Source organism: Peromyscus maniculatus, chromosome 4 (genome assembly GCF_049852395.1).
Source record: "Peromyscus maniculatus bairdii isolate BWxNUB_F1_BW_parent chromosome 4, HU_Pman_BW_mat_3.1, whole genome shotgun sequence".
In the NCBI taxonomy this organism is placed as follows: Eukaryota; Metazoa; Chordata; class Mammalia; order Rodentia; family Cricetidae; genus Peromyscus; species Peromyscus maniculatus.
Window position 1 is genome coordinate 109,085,724 of NC_134855.1, and position 21,027 is coordinate 109,106,750.

Here is a 21,027-nt window from a genome sequence, read left to right on the forward strand (position 1 = left end):
AAATAAACCCTCCCTTCCTGAAGTTGCTTTAGTCCTGGTGCTTTGATACAGCAGTGAGAAAAGTCACTGCTACATACAGCTGTGATCCTAGCTGCCAGCTCCTCCACTGAACATTTGAGGACCATGTTCACGTGGCCACCTGCAGGTACAGCTTCTCATATCTGCATGGAGCATCCCAATACTGTTGTGTGATTATTATTTCAGTTTCTGGCTATGATGGATAATGTTGTTATGAACATACTAGTACAAATCTCAGCGTGACTAAGCCCTTATTTTTCCCCAAGTAAATGCCCAAGAATAGAATGCCAGGGCCAAGGGAAGAATATTTTACCCTTAATGGGCATTGGCAAATCATTTCACGAAGTTGTCATTCTCAAAGTATGATGCCATTTTTATCAAGCTCGAACATAGGAAAAATCAAACCTATAGCATTAGAAGTTAAGCAAGTAGCTACACTTCAGGGGGCGGCAATGGGAGTGGGGTTCTGTGGGGTGCTGGCATTTCTGTTTTGTGGGATTTTTGGGGGGTGAGATAGGGTTTCTCTGTGTAGCTTTGGAGTCTTTCCTGGAACTCACTCTGTAGCCCAGGCTGGCCTCGAACTCATAGAGATCCGCCTGCCTCTGCCTCCTGAGTGCTGGGATTAAAGGTTTGCGCCACCACCACCCTGCTTGGCAACTCTGTTTCTTGATTTGATTACATGGATGTGCTCACATTTGGAAACACCATTGAGCTAACACACTTACCATGTGATTATGTTAGGTTTGAATTTCAGGTTTATTTCCGAGGTCCAAGGGCTTTGGACCACTGGGGATTGAGCCAGCTAGGCTCTCTGGGCATTCTTCAACACAGCCCCTTGGAAGGACATGTGAGCAAAGACTCCCAAGTCACACGTTCTCAAACCCGCTGCCCCCACCACCCTTTGGTCATCCCTGACAGCCTGCAGCATCCTGCTGTACCAGGTTTCTCCTCTCCGTGTCCTGCCTCTGGATTGAGGCTGGTTTTCTGCCCTTCTACTCGGCAAAACTGTAGGACCAAGCTCACTGCAGTCACCTGAGCTTCGTAATCATAAGCAACATTTGGGGGATGGAGAAAAGCAAGAGAGAAGGATCCTGAGCCCCAGTATCTTATACCACCATAGCACAGCCAGTATAGGAGAGAAAATAAATCTGTCACACCGAGGTCACTCTATTCAGTTCCTGTTAAAACAGCCTGACTTATATTCCGTCTGGTACAGAGTATCTTAGCAAGTCCGCAAGGACCCAGATGCTGTTCTGACCTATCAAGAAGGTTCAAGGTGGCCTTTGAAGAGAAAGAGGCAAAACTTCACAGAGAGAAGTGGGAAACCTGGCTGACTCAGTCTCGGAGCCCTGGCGGCAGCTGGTTGACCTCCATCCCACCTCTCTCCATCCGTTTTTCTTAGGAGCAAGAGGCTTGGGAGGCAGGCAGGTCACGGAAAATCAGACGCTGCCATGCTGCTTGTACAGAGGCAGGCAGGACCTTGTTCACAACACCTGACGTGTCAGCCAGTGGCAACCTCCTCCTCCTGAGGGCAGGTGAGTCATCCGTCAGCTCAGGGGTGTGGCATCAGATGGCATTCCATGTGTAGCTGCATCCAGAGCTAGGAGCTTCCCATAAAGAAACCCTGGGTCAAGGAAGGTCCCACACTGACTTGGGGTCCTAGGAAGAGATCATCTACAGAAGAGGGATACACTAAGGGAAGGAGAATGGCCTTCCTCTCCTGCCTAGATGACAGGCAGGCTCCGACTTGAGGAGGAAAGACTTCAAAATGGAGGAAGAGGGATCAGAAAATATGTCTTGATAAAGCTATGCGTGCCTCCAAGTCATGCACCCAGCAAACACATAGCTACTCTGAGCCTCAGTCAGAAAGGCTCTCCCTGTTCCCCAAGGAAACCCGGGTTCCTGTGCTCCTCTCCCAACCACCCCGGGGCTGGTGCTGTCCTCTAGATGGGGATGTTGTCTAGATTCCAGATGGACACAGTTACACCCACACACGCCCACCTATGTTGACTGGATACCTGCATAGTGTCTTTATGAGTGGCCATCTCTGCTGAATTCTCGTTCACACTCATCTTATGAGAATGCCTCTTTCTGCATGGGCAAGAGCAGACTCAGTAAGAGTCCCCTCCCTGCAGCTCCCCAGCCTCGCCCCCTGCAGAGCAGGACAGCCCTGCGCAGCAGGGGCACCTGTCTTTCTTCAGGGCTCCCCAGCTCTTTCTTCACCACAGACACAAGCAAAGGAAAGCTACTGCAAGATAAACTGCAGAGGTGATTTGGGAGGGGACCCCCAAATTTGGAGAGGGCAGGGTAGGAAATTTGAGGGTCATGAGCTCTGTAGGGGAAAATTTCCCTCTAAAGATTTGGGGGACGATGGGGGAAATGAGACAAGCAGCATGAAGTATCCCATCCCCCACCCAGTTCCGGACCCACCTCCACGTGTGCCAGGCTCCCAGGCCCAGCAGCAGGCCCAGGAAGGCCGCCAGAAATCCCAGTACCCAGAGCAGCTGCTGGAACAGTTGTAGCCGGTGCAGGGCTGCAACATGAAGAAGAGGCTGAGGGAGGTCTCTGGGCTTCAGGGCCCCGCCACTCCCTCCTGAGGTGAGCCAACCACAGCAGAACTGATTTTAACTTTCACTTCATCTCCAAGCCCTGTGCAAGGGAGGCCCAAGCAATCCGTCTGGACTAGACAGACAAGCTGTCTGGTGCAGAAGGGATCTGAGCAGGACCTGAGAATCTTTGTGCAGCGTGATCCCAGTGGCTGGGAGAACCATTCTCCTCACCTCTGGTCCCAAAGTAGGCCGAGGCTGAGGCAGAGCCCAGGATGTTGGAGGCAGTGCACACATACTCCCCCTGATGGCTGGGTCCCAGTTCCTCTACGTCCAGTCTCAAGGCGTTAGGAGAGGCAGAGACGTGAATGTGGGGCTGGGTGGGAACACCCTGGGGTTTGTTGGAGGCTACTAGTTGACTGCCCAGGTGGAGGGTGAGGCTGGCCAGGGGCTCACTGTCCACTCGACAGTCGAGGATGCCGTGGAGGCCGCCCTGAGGCTCCACAAACACAGTCAGAGTGGGCTTCTGGGGAGGATCTGTGGGGAGAAGTGTGTGGTGACTAGAAATCCACTACACATCCCTCCCTCGGCTGTGACTTTGCTGTAACAGCCGTGAAATAGTGGAGCTCATTTTCTCACTCCTGAGGCAAAAGTGGCATCATGGGGTATGGGAAGGTGCCTTAGTCGGTAAAGTGGTTGCTGTATAAACATGCGGATGATCTGCCTTTGAGCTCCAGCACTCATGGAAATATAGAATCCTAGCACTGTGGTATCAGCCAGGAGGATCCCTGGAGCTCTGTGGACAGCCAAGCTTGCTGAATTGGTTCAGTGAGAGACCCTGTCTCAAAAGATGGGGTGGAGAGTAATAGAGACAGTGGAGTGGCCTCCACGTGCACAAACAGGTGCATGCGTATACACACGTCACACACACACATACACACACACTCACACACACACACACACACACACACACGTACACAGAATATGCGGACACACTTCTAAAGTGGCATTGTGGGGCTTTGGGACTGGATCTCAGACATCTTGCCGCTTCTCTTCTACTTCCTGAAACAACCATGTGGAAAGCCCAGGCCAGCCTGCTGGCCACGTATGGCCCATCTTCAATCACCAGGTGAGGCCATCTCAGACTGTTCAATTTCAGCAGAGCCTCTAGACAACTGCAGCCAGGGGACAAGAACAGCCCAGCTGAGCCCTGCCCAGATTTATAACCCATAGATCTGTGAATTTGGGATAACTTGTGACTAAGCAGCAGCTGATTGATACAGCTTGGGCGTAGATGAAGAATGGAGTGGGAAAACCAAGGCTAACGATGGCCTACTGTGCACCAGGCACTCAGCTGCTCTATCTTCTCTATTCATCCCAGGAGGGCAGGATGAATGTGTCCTCCATTTCAAAGGTAGAGAATGAATGCATCGATACACAACCACACACAGCCAGCCAGTAGGGATGCTAGTATTCCGAGACCCCATGCCTGTGAAGTGCTTACTCTGCGCAGAGGACAAGACCTGATACAGACCGACGAGATGTAGAGAGTCAAGGCAGAGGTGGGCTCATACTCACAGAGGACATGGAGCAAGACGGGAGCAGAGGTGGTGACCCCAGTGGGGAGGTCAGCCCTGCAGTGGTAGAGGCCAGCCTGAGACGGGGTCACATGGGTGAAGGAGAGTGTGGGCACAGGAGATGTATGTAGCAGATGGCGGTTCCAGAACCAGGTGAAGGTTGAGTTGCCCATGGGCTTGGAGCCACCAGGGAGGTGGCAGGTTAGGTTCAGGGCTCTGCCCTCTGGCACATCCAAGCCTGGCTCAGCGGCCACATGTATACCTGTGGTACAAGGGCAGGTAATTGGTCAGGGGTCTGTGCATGGTGGGGTGATCTCAATCTGTCTTGGGCTCAAGGCCCTCCACAGTGGAGCTATGGCTCTCCTTAGACTGATCATAAAAACCAGCACGATCACATCTGTGTTCTGAGGTTCCCATGGCAGGGCTGTGCCTCCAGCATTAGAGGTCATCTGAGGGGTGAGGCTGCATCTTGCCCTCAGACCGGGATTCCCAAATCCCGGGCCTCTGTCTTGCTCCCACCCCAGGCTTCCCCAGTGAAGGGTGTGTGAGGCCAGGATTTGTCTCCACCTACTCCATCCTTACTTCGATGGTAGGGCTGGATCATCCCCTCGATAGCCTACCCCTTCATGAAGCCATGCCTCCCCAGCGGACTTGACTTCTCAGGGAGGGAGTAGTTCACATTCCTTCAGGACGGCAGACCCTCACATGGGATGCAGCCCCACAACACAAGAATCTCAAAACATAGCCCCCTCCTCACCCCTGTCCCACTCACCAGTCTCCCTCAGGAGCTTCTGGGTGGTACTGATGGAGCCCAGTGCGTTTCGGGCTGTGCAGACATAGGCATCATCATCGCCCCCAGCCACGCCTTGCACCTGCAGGCGAAGAGAGTTTCGGGCTACCTGGACGTGGCCTGTGCCCGATGGAGAGCCGTGGCTGGCAGCTAGCACCCGGCCATTGTGGGATAGGACCAGCTCAGCAGGTGGTTCGCTGTCCACGGTGCACTGTATCACGACCGCGAGCCTGGTCCTGGAGTCTCGAAAGGAAGACAGGGCAGCATCCCGAGGGGCATCTAGAGGTAGGCCAGAACACAGATGGGGGCCCTGCCGAGGCATGCAAGGCTCACTGCCCATCTGCCCAATGTTGGTGAGGCTAAGTTTCCAGACAAATGTCCCCTTCCTTAAAAATTATGCCTTATCAAGAGCCTGTGGCCATAATGTCCATCGTCATCGCTAATGCCCTCTTTTCCCCAAGCGCCCATTTCTACGCCCTCTGTAGTGCCATGCCCACCCTCACCAGGTCCTGGAAGCACCCTCTGCCACCCTCACCCTGGAAAGCCGCAGCTAAGGAGCCCCCGCTCACAGTGAACTTGCAGGGTGGCAGGTCGGGAGCTGCGTGTGCCCTGGGTATCCTGCACCTGGCAGAAGTAGGCGCCGGCATGAGCCCGGGTCGTCTCCAGAAACTGGAGTGAGGAAGCCGGCCCCTCCTGAAGCCAATGGCCGTTGTGGAACCAGGCATAGAGGGTGGGTGGGAGGGCGGCAGGGTCCTCGCAGGTCACTGTGACAGGCTGCCCCTCGGCCACAGTAGCAGAGGGGTCCATCGTCACTCGTACACCTGAACCAAGGAGTCCAGGGTCAGCGTGGCCCAGCTAGACATTCCAGGCAGTTCTCTCCCCTGCAGCCTTGGTCTAGCCCTAGTTCACCTTCTAGCCGAAGCTCCAGGGATGTGGTGGCCTTGCCCAATGGGCTGTGGGCAGAACAGCTATAGAGACCCTCATCGCTAGGCCTTGGGTCCCGAAGCTCCAGGCGCAGGGTGTTGGGGACAGAGGCTTCAGTTGAAGAGGCTAGAAGGTGGCCGCCACGGCGGAGAGCTAGCTGGGCGGGTGGGCGACTATCCACAGTACATAATACCAGGGCCAGCTGCCTGCCCTGGGTCTCTAGGAGGTAGGTCAGCCGCAGGCTTCGGGGAGCATCTGTAGAGATCCAGGAAGCGTTTACAGAGTTCAGAAGCAGACTTGAGAAAGGCCAGCTTGCAGGAGAGTTCCCTACTGTCCAGTCAGGGCCTCTGCTCCTCTGCCTAGAAAGGCAGAGGACCTGTCCCCATCCCCCCGAAACCTTTTTTTTTTTTTTTTTTTTTTTTTTTTTTTTTTTTTGAGACAGGGTTTCTCTGTAGTTTTGGTGCCTGTCCTGGATCTCGCTCTGTAGACCAGGCTGGCCTCGAACTCACAGAGATCCTCCTGGCTCTGCCTCCCCGAGTGCTGGGATTAAAGGCGTGCGCCACCACCACCCGGCCTCCCCACAACTCCGAAGGTCCCTTGTCCAGCGCTCCACAGCTGGCTAGTAGTTGAGTTCTTGGGCTGCACACTAGGGGGCTCTCCCACACCCTGTGAGCTCCTGTCACTCACTGCCCACGCCCAGCCAGACTCACAGAGGACATCCAGGGTGACGGGTCTGGAGAGATGAGGTGCCTGGCCAGGGAGCCCCACACCACAGCGGTAGGAAGTAGCGTCTACGACTGTGGCATTGGGCAGAGAGATGGAACGGGCACCAGGGAGCTGTTGCCCACCCTTGTACCATGTGTAGCTGAGTGGGTCCTGCTTGGTGGTCCATACCAAGCAGGTCAGGTTCACCCGCTGCCCCTCCTGCACAGTGGTATTGGGCCACGCCATCACACGCACAGCTGGAGAAAGGAGGAAGTCACAAGCGAGGGTCTTAGAGCTGTGTCTCCACACGGGCCAGTCAGCTCTGCTACTGAGATACGCCAAAATCCCCGGGAAGACAGGGTTTCTCTGTGTAGCTTTGCGCCTTTCCTGGTACTCACTTGGTGGCCCAGGCTGGCTTCAAACTCACAGAGATCCGCCTGCCTCTGCCTCCTGAGTGCCGGAATTAAAGGCGTGCGCCACCACCGCCCGGCCCCAGGAACACTCTTGCTAAAGGAGTTCATAGGTTGAACCTGGGGATTCTTCAAAACCCAGCTAGTCCCAAGCCCCTCCCTGGCAAATGGGTGAAAAGGGCTCCCTGTACAGCTGTGGTGTCTCTTGAGATGCCTTTTTCTGGTTAGTTTTATGCACTGGGCACCCAGTTTTTAAACAAGGCCTTTCTTGTACCCCAAGTCCAGAAACCACACCCCCAATTAGCATAGGGGTGGGGCTTGTGCTTCGGCTCCTGGGCTTCTAGGACCTACTGCATTTCCTGTGCTCTTCCACACTGACCCTGGGCATCGAAGTCGGCTGAAGCAGAGGCCTGGCCCAGTGTGTTGGTGGCCTCACAGGTATAGGTGCCATCATCCTCCAGTCCTGCAGAGTGGATCTCCAGGTGCAATTCATTGGTGCTCACAGTCACGTGCAGCCGGGGATCACTGCTCGCCGGCTCCTCTGGGCCTTGGAGGGTAGAGGCCACGAGGCGCTTCCGGTGCAAGAGCCGCAGCTGAGCGGGAGGGTCACTGCGTACACTGCACACCAGGAGGCCGAGTCGTGCGGGGCCTGTGCTCAGCAGGGCACTGAGTGTGGGCTGGCGTGGGGTGTCTACATCAGATGAGGAGGGTCAGGAGGAAGTGACTAGGGTGTCCCTCATACAAGGTCTGTTGTGGAACACCTCCCTTCCCCCACATGAGTGAGAACCAGCCTTACAGAATACATGGAGGCTGACAGGGGCGGCCAGGCTGGCAGTAGCTGTGTCTGGAGCCTGAGCTTGGCAGTGGTAGGCACCAGCTTGCCTCAGACTTATAGCTGCAATGCGGAGTGTGGATGAGGTTGACGCCTGGAGGGGCTGTCCGTCCTGATACCACTGGTATGAGGTCCCCTGGGGGACCTCTGTGGGCACCTGGCAGCTCAGGACCACAGCCTGGCCCTCCTGGAGCTCAGGTGACGGGGAAACCTGGACCCAGGCTCCTGTGAGGAGAAAACAGGGCAGATGAGGGCTTGTCTCCCATTGTCTGCACTGTTTATGTCTCCAGAAGTGGAGAGGCCCAGTCCCGCATCTGCAGCTGACCAGGGCTCCCTCAGTTCTGGGTCTTTGTCTTCCTGATCCTTTCTTCCCTGAATCCGCCTGGTCCTGACCCTTCTCACCACCTGGCGTGTGGATCTCTGCTTTGGTTTGCTATGAGTTGGTTCATCTGTTGTTTTGTTTTGTTTTGTTTTTTTCTAGAGAGTTTTACTCTATAGCTCAGGCTGGCCTGGAACTCAGTAGGTAGCCCAGGATGGCCTGGAATTTATGGTGATCTCTTGAGGGTTGGGATTAACATTATGCAACATTTGAAGTTTGGGTTTTGTTCTGTGGCAGGTGAGCCTTAGCAGAATGGAGCTTATATGTCCACAACCAGAACCTGGCACACCACCTCCATGTGTTAGCCCTAAGAAAGGATGGCTTGGCCACACAAGCACTGCCAGAGGGGGGTGGTCATGCTGAGGGCCACCGAACCGATCTAAACTGAACTCAGCATGGGTAGCCTAGGGTCTGAAGGCTGACAGCAGCGGTTTTGTCCCAGCCTTCTCTGGCCAAGTCCTTCTTCGCCCACGATGTAGGTCATGACAGCCAGGAGAGTGGGAAGTAGGCACAGAGGAATCAGGGGTCAGGCAGTGGGGGGGGGGGTCGATCAGAGCAGTGAAAAAAGCCGACCAGAACTAAACTAGCCACAGTCAGCAAGGCTGCTGTTCCTGCTCCTTCAAGAGGGCTCCCACGACCCTCAGTCTCTCTGCCTAAGAAATGGACGTAATAAGCTAGAAAAGACAGACAGAACCAAAGCAAACGTCCCAAATTGTGACTGCTTCACATTCTGAGAGAAGTATGTATGTCTCTTTGGCCCTGGCCTTATGGACACTATCTTTCCTTTTTTCTGGTGTATTTGCCTACATAGACTTTTTGTGTTGTTTTGTTGAGACATATGTATCCCAGGCTGACTTTGAACTTGCTATCTCCTTGCTTCTGCCTCCTGAAATGCCTGGCTTACAGGTGTGTGCCACCATGGATGCCTGTTCTGGGAGACTTTCTATGGAGGATACATGTGCATATATGTATACATATAAGTAATATATGAATATATTATACATATATGAATATATGTATATATCTATACATATATGAATAAAGAAGATGAATATATCATTTGTGAGAAGATGTATACAGATACACATGTATAACATGCATGCACTGGATTTTATATGAGAATGTTTAAATGAAACACAATTACATTACAAAGTAAGTTATGTTAGAAAATTCTCTAACCAGCTGGGCATGGTAGCTCACATCTGTAATCTTAGCACTCAGGAAGCTGAGGCAGGGGTCTGAGGCTGGTGTGGATACATAGTGAGTTCAGAGAGTCCCTGTCTCAAAAGATCAGGAGGGGAGAGAGGGAGGGGCAGGCTCCAGCCGAAACAAGCCACCTGCTCTGTTACCTCTGCTTCCTTATGGGCAGTTAGTGCAGGTGGGAATAGTGGAAGTCCAGGGAGACCTGGGAAGGCTGCAAACTGCACACCAAAGTGTCTGCATGGACCTCACAGCAGTGTCTGACCCGAGCAGTTCTAGATCTCAGGGTCCAGCCTAGTGTCAGAGGGCTGACACTTACCTCTGACCTGGAAGAAGAGGGAACTGTTGGCTGATCCAAGAACATTCGTGGCCTTGCAGAGGTAGCTTCCAGAGTCCTCAAGACCTAGTTCTCGAACCTCTAACTGGAGGGAGTTGGTTGTGGCCTTGGCCTGGATCCTGCCATGGGATGGACGCTGCGGTTCCAAGTTGGTGGCCAGGAGATGCTCCCCACGGAATAGAGACAGGTGAGCCAGGGGATGGCTGTCCACAGTGCAGATGAACACAGCCATGTGGCCCTGACCCACATCCAGGAGGGCTGACAGCTTTGGAGGGTCTGGGGCATCTGCATGAACCAGAGTAGGGGTAGTTATTCAGGCTACTCTAGCCAATCTCACTACATTCTACCTGTTACCGTGTGTCCTCTCCATAGGCCCATCTGGTCATTCTAGGCTGGCATTTATCTCCCCAGGCCCCCAACCCCAACCCTGTGGCCCTCAGGCCCCTCTACCCCCAGGTCCCTCCACCCCTAGGTCCTTCCACCCTTCAGGTCCTCCTGCCTCCTAGGCTCCTCTGCCCTCCTGGCCCATTAATACACACACCCCGACCCCTCTGCCCTCCAAGCTGTGATGCCCTTAACCATCACCCACACAGGACACTTAGGACCACAGGAGCCGAGAGCTGAGCCCCATCCTCAGTGAGGAGGCGGCAGGCATAGATGGCAGCATCGGTCCTGGCCACGGGCTGCAGCCTTATAGTCTCCAGTGGTCCCTCGGTCCACAGCACTCCATTCCGGAACCAAGAGAAGTTGGCAGGGCTGTCAGCAACTTCCTGGCTCACATTGCAAGTTAAGTTGGCCTCTGTGCCCTCATGCAGCGTTTCCGACGGCGTGATGACCAGGACAGTGGCTGAAGGATAAGCAGCAGGGGCTGACTGGACACAGGTCTCTCTCTGGTGAGCCTCACTTAAAGCCCACCCTGGCCCTGGCTTGGGTTTCCAACTTTGAGCAGGGAAGGATAGAGAGGAAAGCCAATAAGACGTGGGGGTGTAGAGGGGCATGGAAAAGGCATGGAGGGATAGGCAGCCCCTCTGTGCTTTCTCAGAGGTGAGCCTTGAAGTCCCAGGACGGTCCCCCTCCCTTGATGTGGAGGGAGGGACATTGAAGGTCCCTCTGCTTCCTCCCACTGTGGATAGAGGTTGTTTTGCCTCAGTGCAGGGGTAGTCTGAGCTCAGGGTTTAGCTCCCTCAGCCCTTCTCTACTCCTTACCCTTAGCATTGAAGGTGGCTGAGGCAGAGGAGTTGCCCAGTGTGTTGCTAGCCTCACAGAGGTACATGCCCTCGTCCTCTAACACTGGGTTCTGGATCTCGACACTCAGTGAGTTAGAGGCTCTGCTGATCTTTGTGCGTGAGGAGGAGCTCCCACACCTCGATGGCAGAGAAGTGGCCACAACATGGCCCTTGTGGAGAAGCTGTAGCTGGGCTGGGGGATCGCTGTCCACATGGCAAGAGAGGAGGCCACGCCCAACACCGGAGGTATCCAAATCCAGCCTGGCAGTGAATGTGGGCTTTCTGGGGGGGTCTGTGGAGAGGAAGAGCATTAGGCACTCATTTCGTGGCTACTGCTAGAGCCCAACATCCATTTCAGCCCAGCTAGGCTCCAAGAAGCACCCCAAGCAGCCACGAACAGCTGTGTGGGGTAGCCAGAGCACAAGGGTACCCAGACGACATTGGCATTCATCTGTGCTCCACATCTCAAACTGTGACCTGCTGCTGGGCTGAGTCTTCCCAGAAGGGGTGACATTTTCCAGCTGGAATCAAGGTATTATCTTATCAGCCACCTTGCGTGTCCCATCTGAAGCAGAACACCCTCAGAGCAGTCCCCAAGACTGCTGCTAATTCACCCACCCCATCACTGAGCAATGCCTTCAAGTTCATTCCCCCTTCATTTGTTCCCCAACCCTGATCCTGGCATACTAGATATCACTCAAAATGGCCTCTCTAGCTTTGTGGTGGTTTTGGCGGTTTTGATGGTGAATAAATACTGTCAACTTGAAGGCTCGAGAATCATCTAGAAGATGAACCTGTGGGCGTGTTTGTGGAGTTTCTAGGTTGAATTAATTGACGTGGGATGATCCACCGTAAAGGTGGGTGGCATCATTCCATGGGCCAGGGTCCCAGACGGAATAAAAAGGAGCTGAGCGTCAGCCTTCATCTCTCTCTGCTTCCTGACCACAGACCAGCTGCCCTCCGCTGCCTTGATGGGCTGCACTCCAAGTTGAGAGCCAGAACAAGTACACACTTCCTCATGTTGTTTTTGTACAGCAACAAGAGGAGTCGCTAAATGGTTCTAGAGTTGAACACAGAGTCTTGTACGTGCTAGGCAAGTGCTTAAAAAAAAAATGATTCCATTCTAGAGATTTCTCAAAGCACGTGGCCCAAAGACAGCTAGCAGACCAGGCTCCACATAATCCCACACAGGCACTAGAAAACCCATGAACATACTTGCTAGGGGAGGCCCTCAAGTATGACCCTTGTATCATCATCAGCCCCTAGACTCATTTGGAGCATCACCCTTGGGGGACACAGAGGGGCCATTCAGCCTGTGGGCGCATGCACATCTTTTAAATTGTGATATCTTAGGACAGGACAAGCTGGGATGTAGAGCCATGGTACAACGTAGGAGCAAAGGCTGGGTCTGGAGAGCAGGACATAGGGAGCGATAAAGGAGATCTACCTCCTTCCCCCAACTTCCACCCTAGGTTGATACGTCCATTGTGGCAAGGCCTATGACCACTCCCTGTTGTGAACCCCAGGGTCAGGAGGATATGGAAGGGGGTAGCTAGTGGTCCCCATGGGATGATCCCACACAGTGGCCAGTGGCCAGTAGCCAGGTCAACTCACAGAACACAGTGAGGACAGTAGGCAGGGAGGGGCCGCTGGTGCTGGGGCCAGCCTGCACTCTACAGTAGTAAGAGCCAGCATCAGTGCTGGAGGCCACAGGAAGCAGGAGGCTGCTGCTGGATCCCTCGAGAAGTAGTGCTCCATTCAGGTACCAGGAGAAGCGAGCGTCCGATGCTGGCCTCAGGCCACTCCTGCAGCTCAGAGTCACTGCCTGCCCTTCCACAACCTGTGCTGAAGGGCTGATGAGGAGTCGGGCCACTGGAGGAGGGACAGAGAATAGGCTTGGTTGGCTGTGAGGGCCCTGGCCCCCTGTGTCCCCTGCTGCAAGAAGCCCCCTCGATTTCTCCTCTGTTCACATGCCCATTTGGGCTTTGTGGCCTTGACTAGCAATTCAGATGTACTGAAGCCCAGATTACATCAAGCCCCACTTATGTTACCTGACTTGAGGGCTGGGGACATAGCCCAGTTCATAGAGTGCCTGCCTAGCATGCCTGAAGGCCAGGGCTTGGTCCCCTGCACCTAGTGCCTACCTGGGCCTCGGAAGGCAGAGCAGTGTGTGCTCCAATAACTGGAGGATCCTATTTCTCTACCTCCCACATCTAATGCCCAGCAAAGGCCCTGCCCCCAAAACTTAAGAAATACAAAATAAATGGATGCCTAGAAAGGACCCTTCAAGTACAGAGCCAAAGATGTGGGAAAGAAATAATTTGATCTACTACATATCCCTTTATGCCTTTTCTTCCAGAAATCTCTAAGGTTGGAGTGACTGTATTACTCAGGTCTTCCACGAGGCCTAGCCAGAGTTTGGTCCCTCAGTTGAGTCCTTAGGACTGCTAGGAAAAAAAGAGGCCTCCTCCCTGAGCCCTCCACTGGTGGCCCCCTGCAGTGCATGCCCACATTACCATTAGCATGGAAGTCCAGGCTGGAAGTTGAGTTTCCAAGGGAGTTGGTGGCTGAACATGTGTACTCGCCACTGTCAGCTGGCTGCAAGTCTCGGATCTCTAGGCGCAGGGAGTTGGGGGTCGAGGAAACGCTGAAGCGAGGGTTGAAGTCATTTTCTCCAGAGCTGGAGGCCAGCGTGAGACCTCCGTGAGACAGTACCAGTGTGGCCAGGGGCTCACTGACCACAGAGCAGTGGAAGATGCCCATGAACCCAGCCTGTGTCTCCAGGAAGGTAGTCAGGACTGGAGCAAGGGGTGGATCTGTGTGGGAACCAGAGGTGGCTGGTCATCCTCAGACAGGTCACTGCCTGGATCCCCTGTTGTGACCTATGCATTCCCTTTGCCCCCACGGAGCCCCGCAACAGAGTGATCTCAGACCTTCTTGAGCACATGCTCAATATACTTTGCCCTCAGGATGGGCAAATCTCTCTGTTAGCCAGGCTAGCCCTCGTGCCCACACTGCAAATGGAGGACAGGGCCCCAGATTAGGTTCTCACTTTGTAACCAAGCTGGTCTCAAACTGGTGATCCTTCTGCCTCAGCCACCCCGGTGATAGATTACAGTGCTGTACTACCATGCCTGACCAGTGCCTCATTTTAAAGATGAGAAAACCGGAACAGTCCAGACAGAGGGCAGCACTTTTGCCAAGTGATCGAAGGGACCGTTAGCCTTGCAGGAAAAACTGACCCTGAGTCTCCTAATGAGATGCTCCAAGGCAAACAGAGAGTCACGCCTGTGGCCCTCCCAGTACGTCTCGGGCAATTGCAAACCAAGGGTTAGCCTCCAACAAGGACAGGGAAGGATCAAAGGCTGCCCCTAAAGTCTGGAATCGGCATCGCATTTCCTGGTGTGATCCTTGGGTCAGAGTTACGTACAAGGTAATCTTGGGAGATGAGCACTGGTAGGGTGAGGTGTGAACAGACCCTGCGCACACAACTCCAGGCACATACATATGGACGATGGCTCCACTCGGGATTTTTCTCCTTTATGGTGGGGTGAAAGTCCGCATAAACTGTACTTTGGGATGCTGGTCTTTGCCTAGGCTAGCAAGTTACAGTATGACCCCCTCTCACGCTACTGAATGGTCAGCCATATACGGAAGCAAGCCTAGGAGAGCCACGGGCACCCTGGTTCTATTGTGCTATCAGCAGGCTTTGGAGGCAGACATTCAGTGACGTCACAGACTAGCTGGCACTTAATTGTGAAGTACGCACCTATTAGCTAGCTTGACCCGAATGTAGCTAACACGAGTCTGATGCATGCGTGTTTAAGGCTGACTGAACCTAACTCCCGCATTCAGTACCTGGATGTAACAGATGCCTTTTCAACTTTGATTTTTTTTTCTTTATTTGTGACAGGATCTCACTATGTAGCCCTGGCTAGCCCAGAACTCACAGTTATCCACTAGTCTCTGCATCCTAAGTTCTGGGGCTAAAGGTGTGAGAAAAGTTCTTTGTGGTATAGCTCCATCATAATTCTGAATGCACCTGTAGGAAGGTATGTAAGTAACATGTGCATGTGTACAGATGTCTACAGAATAAGTGATGATATACATGTATATGCACATGTGTGCACATGTATGTGTGTGGAATAAGCAATACAACCCAGGTGCACAGACAAGATACAATGCCTGCAACATGATGTCAACAGGCAGAGAATCTAGACTAAAAGTATACGTTGAATGTTTTTGAATGTTTCCTACAACTTTTCATAGGGTTGATCTTTTTTTCTAAGTAAAATACTTGTAAACACAGGAGGAGACTGAGTCTGGGAAGGTCAGCCTTGTGTAGGGTGCAGAGCTGGGAATGCATTCAACCCCATTTGGCTGTGTAGTCCACATCTGGGTCAAGGGTCTTGAAGATGCTATGCTATACCCCAACTTCTTGCAGGGACTCCACCCACCCTTTGGACCTCCTCTGGTGACATCTGCTGCCACACATACTGGCTACTTACGTCTGACCACCACACTCACTGAGCCGGAGCGCTCACGGCCCTGGGTATTCTGCACCTCACAGAAATAGAAGCCGGTATTGGCCCTGGTGACTGCAGGCAGGCGCAAGGCGGGGGAGTGGACATCTTCCAGAAGAATGTGGTTCTTGTACCAGCTGTAGTGGAGCTCCCGGGGTGCCTCCTTGGGGATGCTGCAGAACAGTGTCACTGTGTCGTTTTCCAAAATGGGCCCTGCTGGGCTCATCTTGACCTCAACCACTGCAAGAACATCATAGGACACACCCTTAGAGTTCTGGATAACAGTCAGCTTCGATCTCTACATGTTATACAGAGCCCCACCCCCACCCCATAGAGCAGGAGCCTCCTGGAGTCACCCCGAGTCTCTTTATCCCACTTCCCAGGGCCCTCCTGACTTGCCCCCTGTGAGAAGGTATTAGCATGGGTATGCAAGCCTCTGGTGGTATCGTGCCCCCAGGTTCCCTCAGCTCTCCAGTAGATCCTCATCCAGGACTTACTAAAAACATGGAGGCTGACCGGGGGTGACACCAGAGAGCCCACAGGATTCATCGCTTCACAGGTGTAGACCCCGGAATCATTCCAGGTTGCCGAGGACAGCTGTAGCACACGTCCATTGGCTTCGAGGCTCACTCCATCCTTGACCCACTGCACAGAGCTGACGGCAGGGTAGCTGCTGTTCACTTGACAGGTGAGTGTGACCAGATCCCCTGGGAGAATGTTCTTTCCTGAGGAGCTGAGGAGGATCTCCACACCTTTGGGGGCATCTGCAAAGCATGATGGGATGTCAGGTACGGTGCATGAGGGTGGCAGGGTGTTGGCACCCCAAACCAGTGTCATCTGTCCCCTAATGCATTCCTACCTCCCTCCTTTTCCAATGAGGCTCTGAAAATGTGGTGTTTGGCCTGTGTGTGGCTATCAAGGGCTATCAATGTGTGGCTATCAAGGGCTATCAATGTGTGGCTATCAATGGCCCATGTGTTATAACACTGTGTCATAACACTGTCCACATTTTGTTTGGATAAGTTACATCGATACGATCATGAGTGCTTTACTTGCTTTGGTGGCTTCCGGTAGCTATTGGAAAGGGACAAGCCACTTCATGGCAGGAGACCACAGACAACAAACATTAGCTCTCAGAAAAATGTATAGGCAAGGGACTAAGAATACTAAGAATCCCCCACACCCATCATGTGTGCATGAGTGTGTATGCATGAGTGTGTGTGTGTGCGTGTGTGTGTGTGTGTGCGCGTGCGTGCGTGCGTGCGTGCGTGCGTGCGTGCGTGCGTGTGTGTGTGTGTGTGTGTGTAGTGGTCACAGATATAGAGTGTATACATATATACACATATGGAGGCCACAGGTCAGCCTCGGATGCTGTTCTTCAGGTGCCATCCACCCTGTTTCTTCAGGCAGAGTTTCATTGACCTGGAACTTGCCAAGTAGGTTAGGTTGTCTGGCCAGGACAGCAAGCCCCAGAGATCCATGTGTCTCTATCTCCCTGGTACTGGGATTAAAAGCGTGGGCTGTGAGGTGAGATCAGTCTCTCTATGGGCCCTGCCTGAAGGCCTGAAGGCACCTGAAGGCTCTGGGACTAAGGGTCTGTCCCTAGGGGCCAGGCAAGCTTTTTTTTCATCAGGGAGCCCCAGAAATGGTGTCCAGTGACCAGGGTGCAGCACACTCACGCTGCACTTGGAGGAGAATCTCTTTCTGACTGCTGCGCGTGGCCAGTGAGAACCGACAGCGCAGGGTCCGGCCATGGTCCTGCCAGGACAGGGCCATATGTAGGGTCTCCTGGTGACTAACGCCAGTGGGCTCGAGGCTCTGGTGACTGGAGGTGACGGCGTGAGTGGGGTCCTGGCCTTCCCACTGCAGGCTGGCCTTCTTCTGTAGGCACACGTAGGGTGTAGAGCAGTTGAAGTTCACCTCCGTGCCCTCACGCAGCTCCTTTGGGGCAGTAATAGTGGGAGCGCTGGGGTCATCTGAAACCAAAGACACCGATTCTCAGGGCTAGCCCTTCCTCTCAATGTAAACCTCTGCCCCGAAGACCCCAATCAAAGGGTGAGCCCTGGTCAGGGGGACTTCAAGGAAAGGGGAATTTTTAGATGATCACTGCCCCCCGGCCCCCGCCCCCACCCCAATGTCACAGAGAGAAACAGTGTTAGGCCAACACCAGAGCAGGGGCTGAGGCCGAAGACCTGGGTAAGGTCCAGGCCAAAGGATAGGGTTACAGCAATAGCCTGGAAGTCCCTGACAGTGGCCGGTCCTCAGCCTCCTCACTTGTCACAGTGACCTTGGTGCCTCTGACATCTGACCAGCGGTTGACATCACTGATCTCAAAGCGGAAGTTGTAGTTGCCGGAGTCCTCAGGCTTCAGGTCTTTGAGCAATAGGTTGCACACCCTGTGGTCCATGTTCCCCATCAGCTCGGCTCGGCCCCTGAAGCGCTCCACCACCTGCGTGGGGTCCCTCGAGTGGATCACCACCTGCCGATTGCCCGAGTAGTCGTAGTACCAGATGGCTGTGATGCCATCAGACACCTCCACGTTGTCCGGGAAGCTGAAGATGCAGGGAATGAGCAGGCAAGACCCCTGCAAGCCCTGCATATCCTTGGGACTGGAGACGCCCCATGTGGTCTGGCCTGGAGGTGGGTCAGAAAAGGACAAAGGAGAGGGTGAGGTAGGCCTGAGAAGCTTCAGAGCCCTATCACCTGCCCAAGAAAGGGTGCTCTACACAGGCCCCAAATCCCATCTTGTTCCTACAGCGTACCCCACAGCAAGGCCCTCTCTGTGCTCCAGGGATGGAGTGTGCTCAGCCACATCTGACCTAGGCACAGTCTGGCTGCCGTGCCGGGTCCCCAGAGGCCAGACCCTGTGAGAGTCACTAGACCTGTGCAACTTACCCAGGGAGAGGACAGGGGCCAGCAGGAGCAGTGAGAGCAGAACCCACATCACCAGTTCTCAGGTGAGCTCAGCGGCCTAAGAGAGCAGTATGACAGGCTGGCTGGGCACACAGAGGCCTCTTCGGGGCACTCCGGTCCCAGAGCCTGCAGGGTTTAATCTCACCTGCTCTGTTGGCCGACCCAACAGGAAGGCAGGGTTCCTTAGGACTGCTGGAGCAGCCACCAGCAGGGAGCGAGAAGCCCTTGTCCCTGGCTCAGGGTGTGATCAGAAATGCTCTCGCTTGGTGGCATGTCCCAGAAAGTCTTCTGTGTTCCTTGACTCCACCCCTTAAGGACACAGCCCCAAGGCAAATGAACAGTTGGGTCTCGTTACTTCTTCCCCCGCCCCTCCCTGTTACCCAAACTAGGAGTCTGGAGTCCAGAGACGCAGTGACTTTCTCCAGCGCACCCAGTTGAATACAGTGAACTTCCTTATCTCCTGCTTCCAGCCTTACCACCTACAGGTCAGAATGGATCAGACTGAATTTCCAAAATGCATGTTTGTAGACAAAGTTCTCAACTCTGTAGCTCAGGATGCTCTCAAACTCACAGAATCAGCCTCCTGATAAAATGTTGACTTTGAAAAGTCATCAAAAGCTTCTGTGGTACCTCATTGCCCATGAGATTTGAAAGACCTCCATTTCTTACCTCACAATGGCATCCCCTTTCTCTGAACTTCATAGGCTCACCCCGGAACCAGTCTTGCCTCCTCACTGGCTCCCTAGCTGCCCAGCTCAACCCCCATCATAAATGATCTTTGCTTGCAGAAATCTTACTCAGCCTTCAGGATGCTGCACAAATCTGTAACTTCCCCTCTGGAGTGAGTCTCTGTGGCCACAGCAGAGAAGTCTCTGTGTTTTCCTTCTTCTTGGCATTCACCCATTTCTGCGGACCTAGGCCTGAGGACCTGTCCACGACAGTTTAGAGCCCCCGACTCACAAGATCTTCTCGGCGATGGAGACAGGAGTGTGTGGTCCTTGGAGTTCAGAGTCTGGCTAGAGAGGTGGCAAGGAAACTTTCGTGTGTTAGGTGGCACAGGGTTCTCTGCATGACACGTGTTCACACCCACAAACATGAGTTAACTGCCTATGGTATGCCATGCACAAGAAGTAAGTCCTGTGCCAAAGAGGGCCAGCTCTGCAGGCACCACACATAAGAAACACCTAGAAGAAAACCTAGGTAACATCTCTGTGGCTTTGGGTCAGGCAGTGCTTTCCTGAATTAGAAGCTAGGCACAGTGGGGTGCTTTGTATTTCCAGCATTCCGGGAGCCGTGGCAGGAGGATGGTGAGTTTGAGGCCAGTGTGGGCAAGAGAGGTAGACCCTGTTTCAGAAAAGAAAAAAGGGGGAAATAGGAAAACAGTGTACTGGCTGATTTTGTGTCAACTTGACACAAGCCAGAGTCATCAGAGAGGAAGGAGCCTCTGTTGAGGAAATGCCGCCATGAGATCCAGCTGTAAGGCATTTTCTCAATTTGTGATCAATGGGGGAGGGCCCAGCCCTCGGCAGGTGGTCCATCCCTGGGCTGGTGGTCCTGAACAAGTCAGGGGGAGCAAGCCGGTAAGCAGCACCCCTCCATGGCCTCTGCATCAGCTCCTGCCTCCAGATTCCTGCCCTGCTTGAGTTCCTGTCCTGACTTCCTTTGGTGACGAACAGCAATGTGGAAGTGTAAGCCAAATAAACCCTTTTCTCCACAACTTGCCTCTTGGTTGTGGTGTTTTGTTGTAGCAATAGAAACCCCAACTAAGACAGGTGGACTTGATTTTGTGTGTGTCAAAAATTACTGTGCAGAGAAATGAAGACAAGACAGCCAGAGAATGAGAGAAAATATTTGAGACTCACTTATTGAGGATTAATATCCAGAACATGTAGAGAGGTCTGACAATAGCCTAGCCTTCTCCAAAATCAAAGAACCCAATTAGGAAAATGGGCAAAGGACTTGAATAGACACTTTTCACTGAAGACATGGTCACTGGTGGCCAGTAAACAAATGAAAAAACAAAACACAAGTCAAAACCACAGTAAGGGCTGGGGAGATGGCACAGTACCTGTGCTAGGTGTGGGCATGCATCCAGCCCCAGCATGGGCTGGAGCAGAGACAGAGGACGGATGGTGTTTGCTGGCCAGCCAGCTCAGCTGTAAGAGATCCTGTCTTGGGAATGAAGTGTAAAGTGAAAGCAGAGGACACACAGTGTCCCGCTCCTGGACAGACGTCGACAAACACGTGAATATGTCGCATACACACAGGACAACCGGTGAGCTCTCACCTCTGTGATGGCTACTAATGAAAAGACAGGACGAAACACTGTTGAGGTGGGTATGCAGAAATGGGAGCCCCGTTTAGTGGGAGCCCCATGCATCATTAGTAGGATGTAAAATGGAGCAGTGTGGGAGGCTGAGGCTTCCTCAAGAAGTCAGGATAGAATTATGGAATGGGGCAGTAACCCCACACCTGGGTTTATCCCCTGTAGTGATGGAAGCAAGGCTCCAAAGAGACACTTCTAAATCACGTCCACAGCAGTGTCGTTTAGTCCCCAGAGGACAGCAAGAGCTCTGCACCTATCAACAGAGGAATGGACAGAGAGGTGTGCTCAAGTGTATAGTAAAATGTTAGTCAGGACGGGTGC

The 21,027-nt window shown here is 53.4% G+C and overlaps 1 protein-coding gene across 4 annotated transcripts; it reads right to left on the bottom strand.

Annotated features, from left to right (window-relative positions):
* Positions 1-750: 750 nt before the first annotated feature.
* Positions 751-19,068, bottom strand: Siglec1 (sialic acid binding Ig like lectin 1). Of its 4 annotated transcripts, none has more exons than XM_076570663.1 (22): positions 19,050-19,068; positions 18,363-18,438; positions 17,742-18,101; positions 17,147-17,443; positions 15,965-16,231; positions 15,453-15,707; positions 13,461-13,760; positions 12,559-12,816; positions 10,925-11,236; positions 10,308-10,565; positions 9,701-10,003; positions 7,767-8,027; positions 7,350-7,661; positions 6,566-6,817; positions 5,841-6,110; positions 5,501-5,752; positions 4,914-5,210; positions 4,143-4,403; positions 2,799-3,101; positions 2,449-2,551; positions 2,037-2,109; positions 751-1,625 (listed from the first exon to the last, which is right to left on the bottom strand). In XM_076570663.1, the coding sequence occupies exons 2-22, from the start codon at positions 18,409-18,411 to the stop codon at positions 1,566-1,568; spliced, it is 5,103 nt and encodes a 1,700-aa protein (XP_076426778.1). In that variant the 5' UTR covers positions 18,412-18,438; positions 19,050-19,068; the 3' UTR covers positions 751-1,565. The 4 variants fall into 4 exon arrangements, with proteins under 4 accessions (XP_076426778.1, XP_076426777.1, XP_042132188.2 ...); XM_076570662.1 differs by lacking the exon at positions 19,050-19,068 and adding an exon at positions 18,526-18,654; XM_042276254.2 differs by lacking the exon at positions 19,050-19,068 and having other exon boundaries at positions 751-1,642; positions 18,363-18,560.
* Between the last annotated feature and the right edge of the window lie 1,959 nt (positions 19,069-21,027).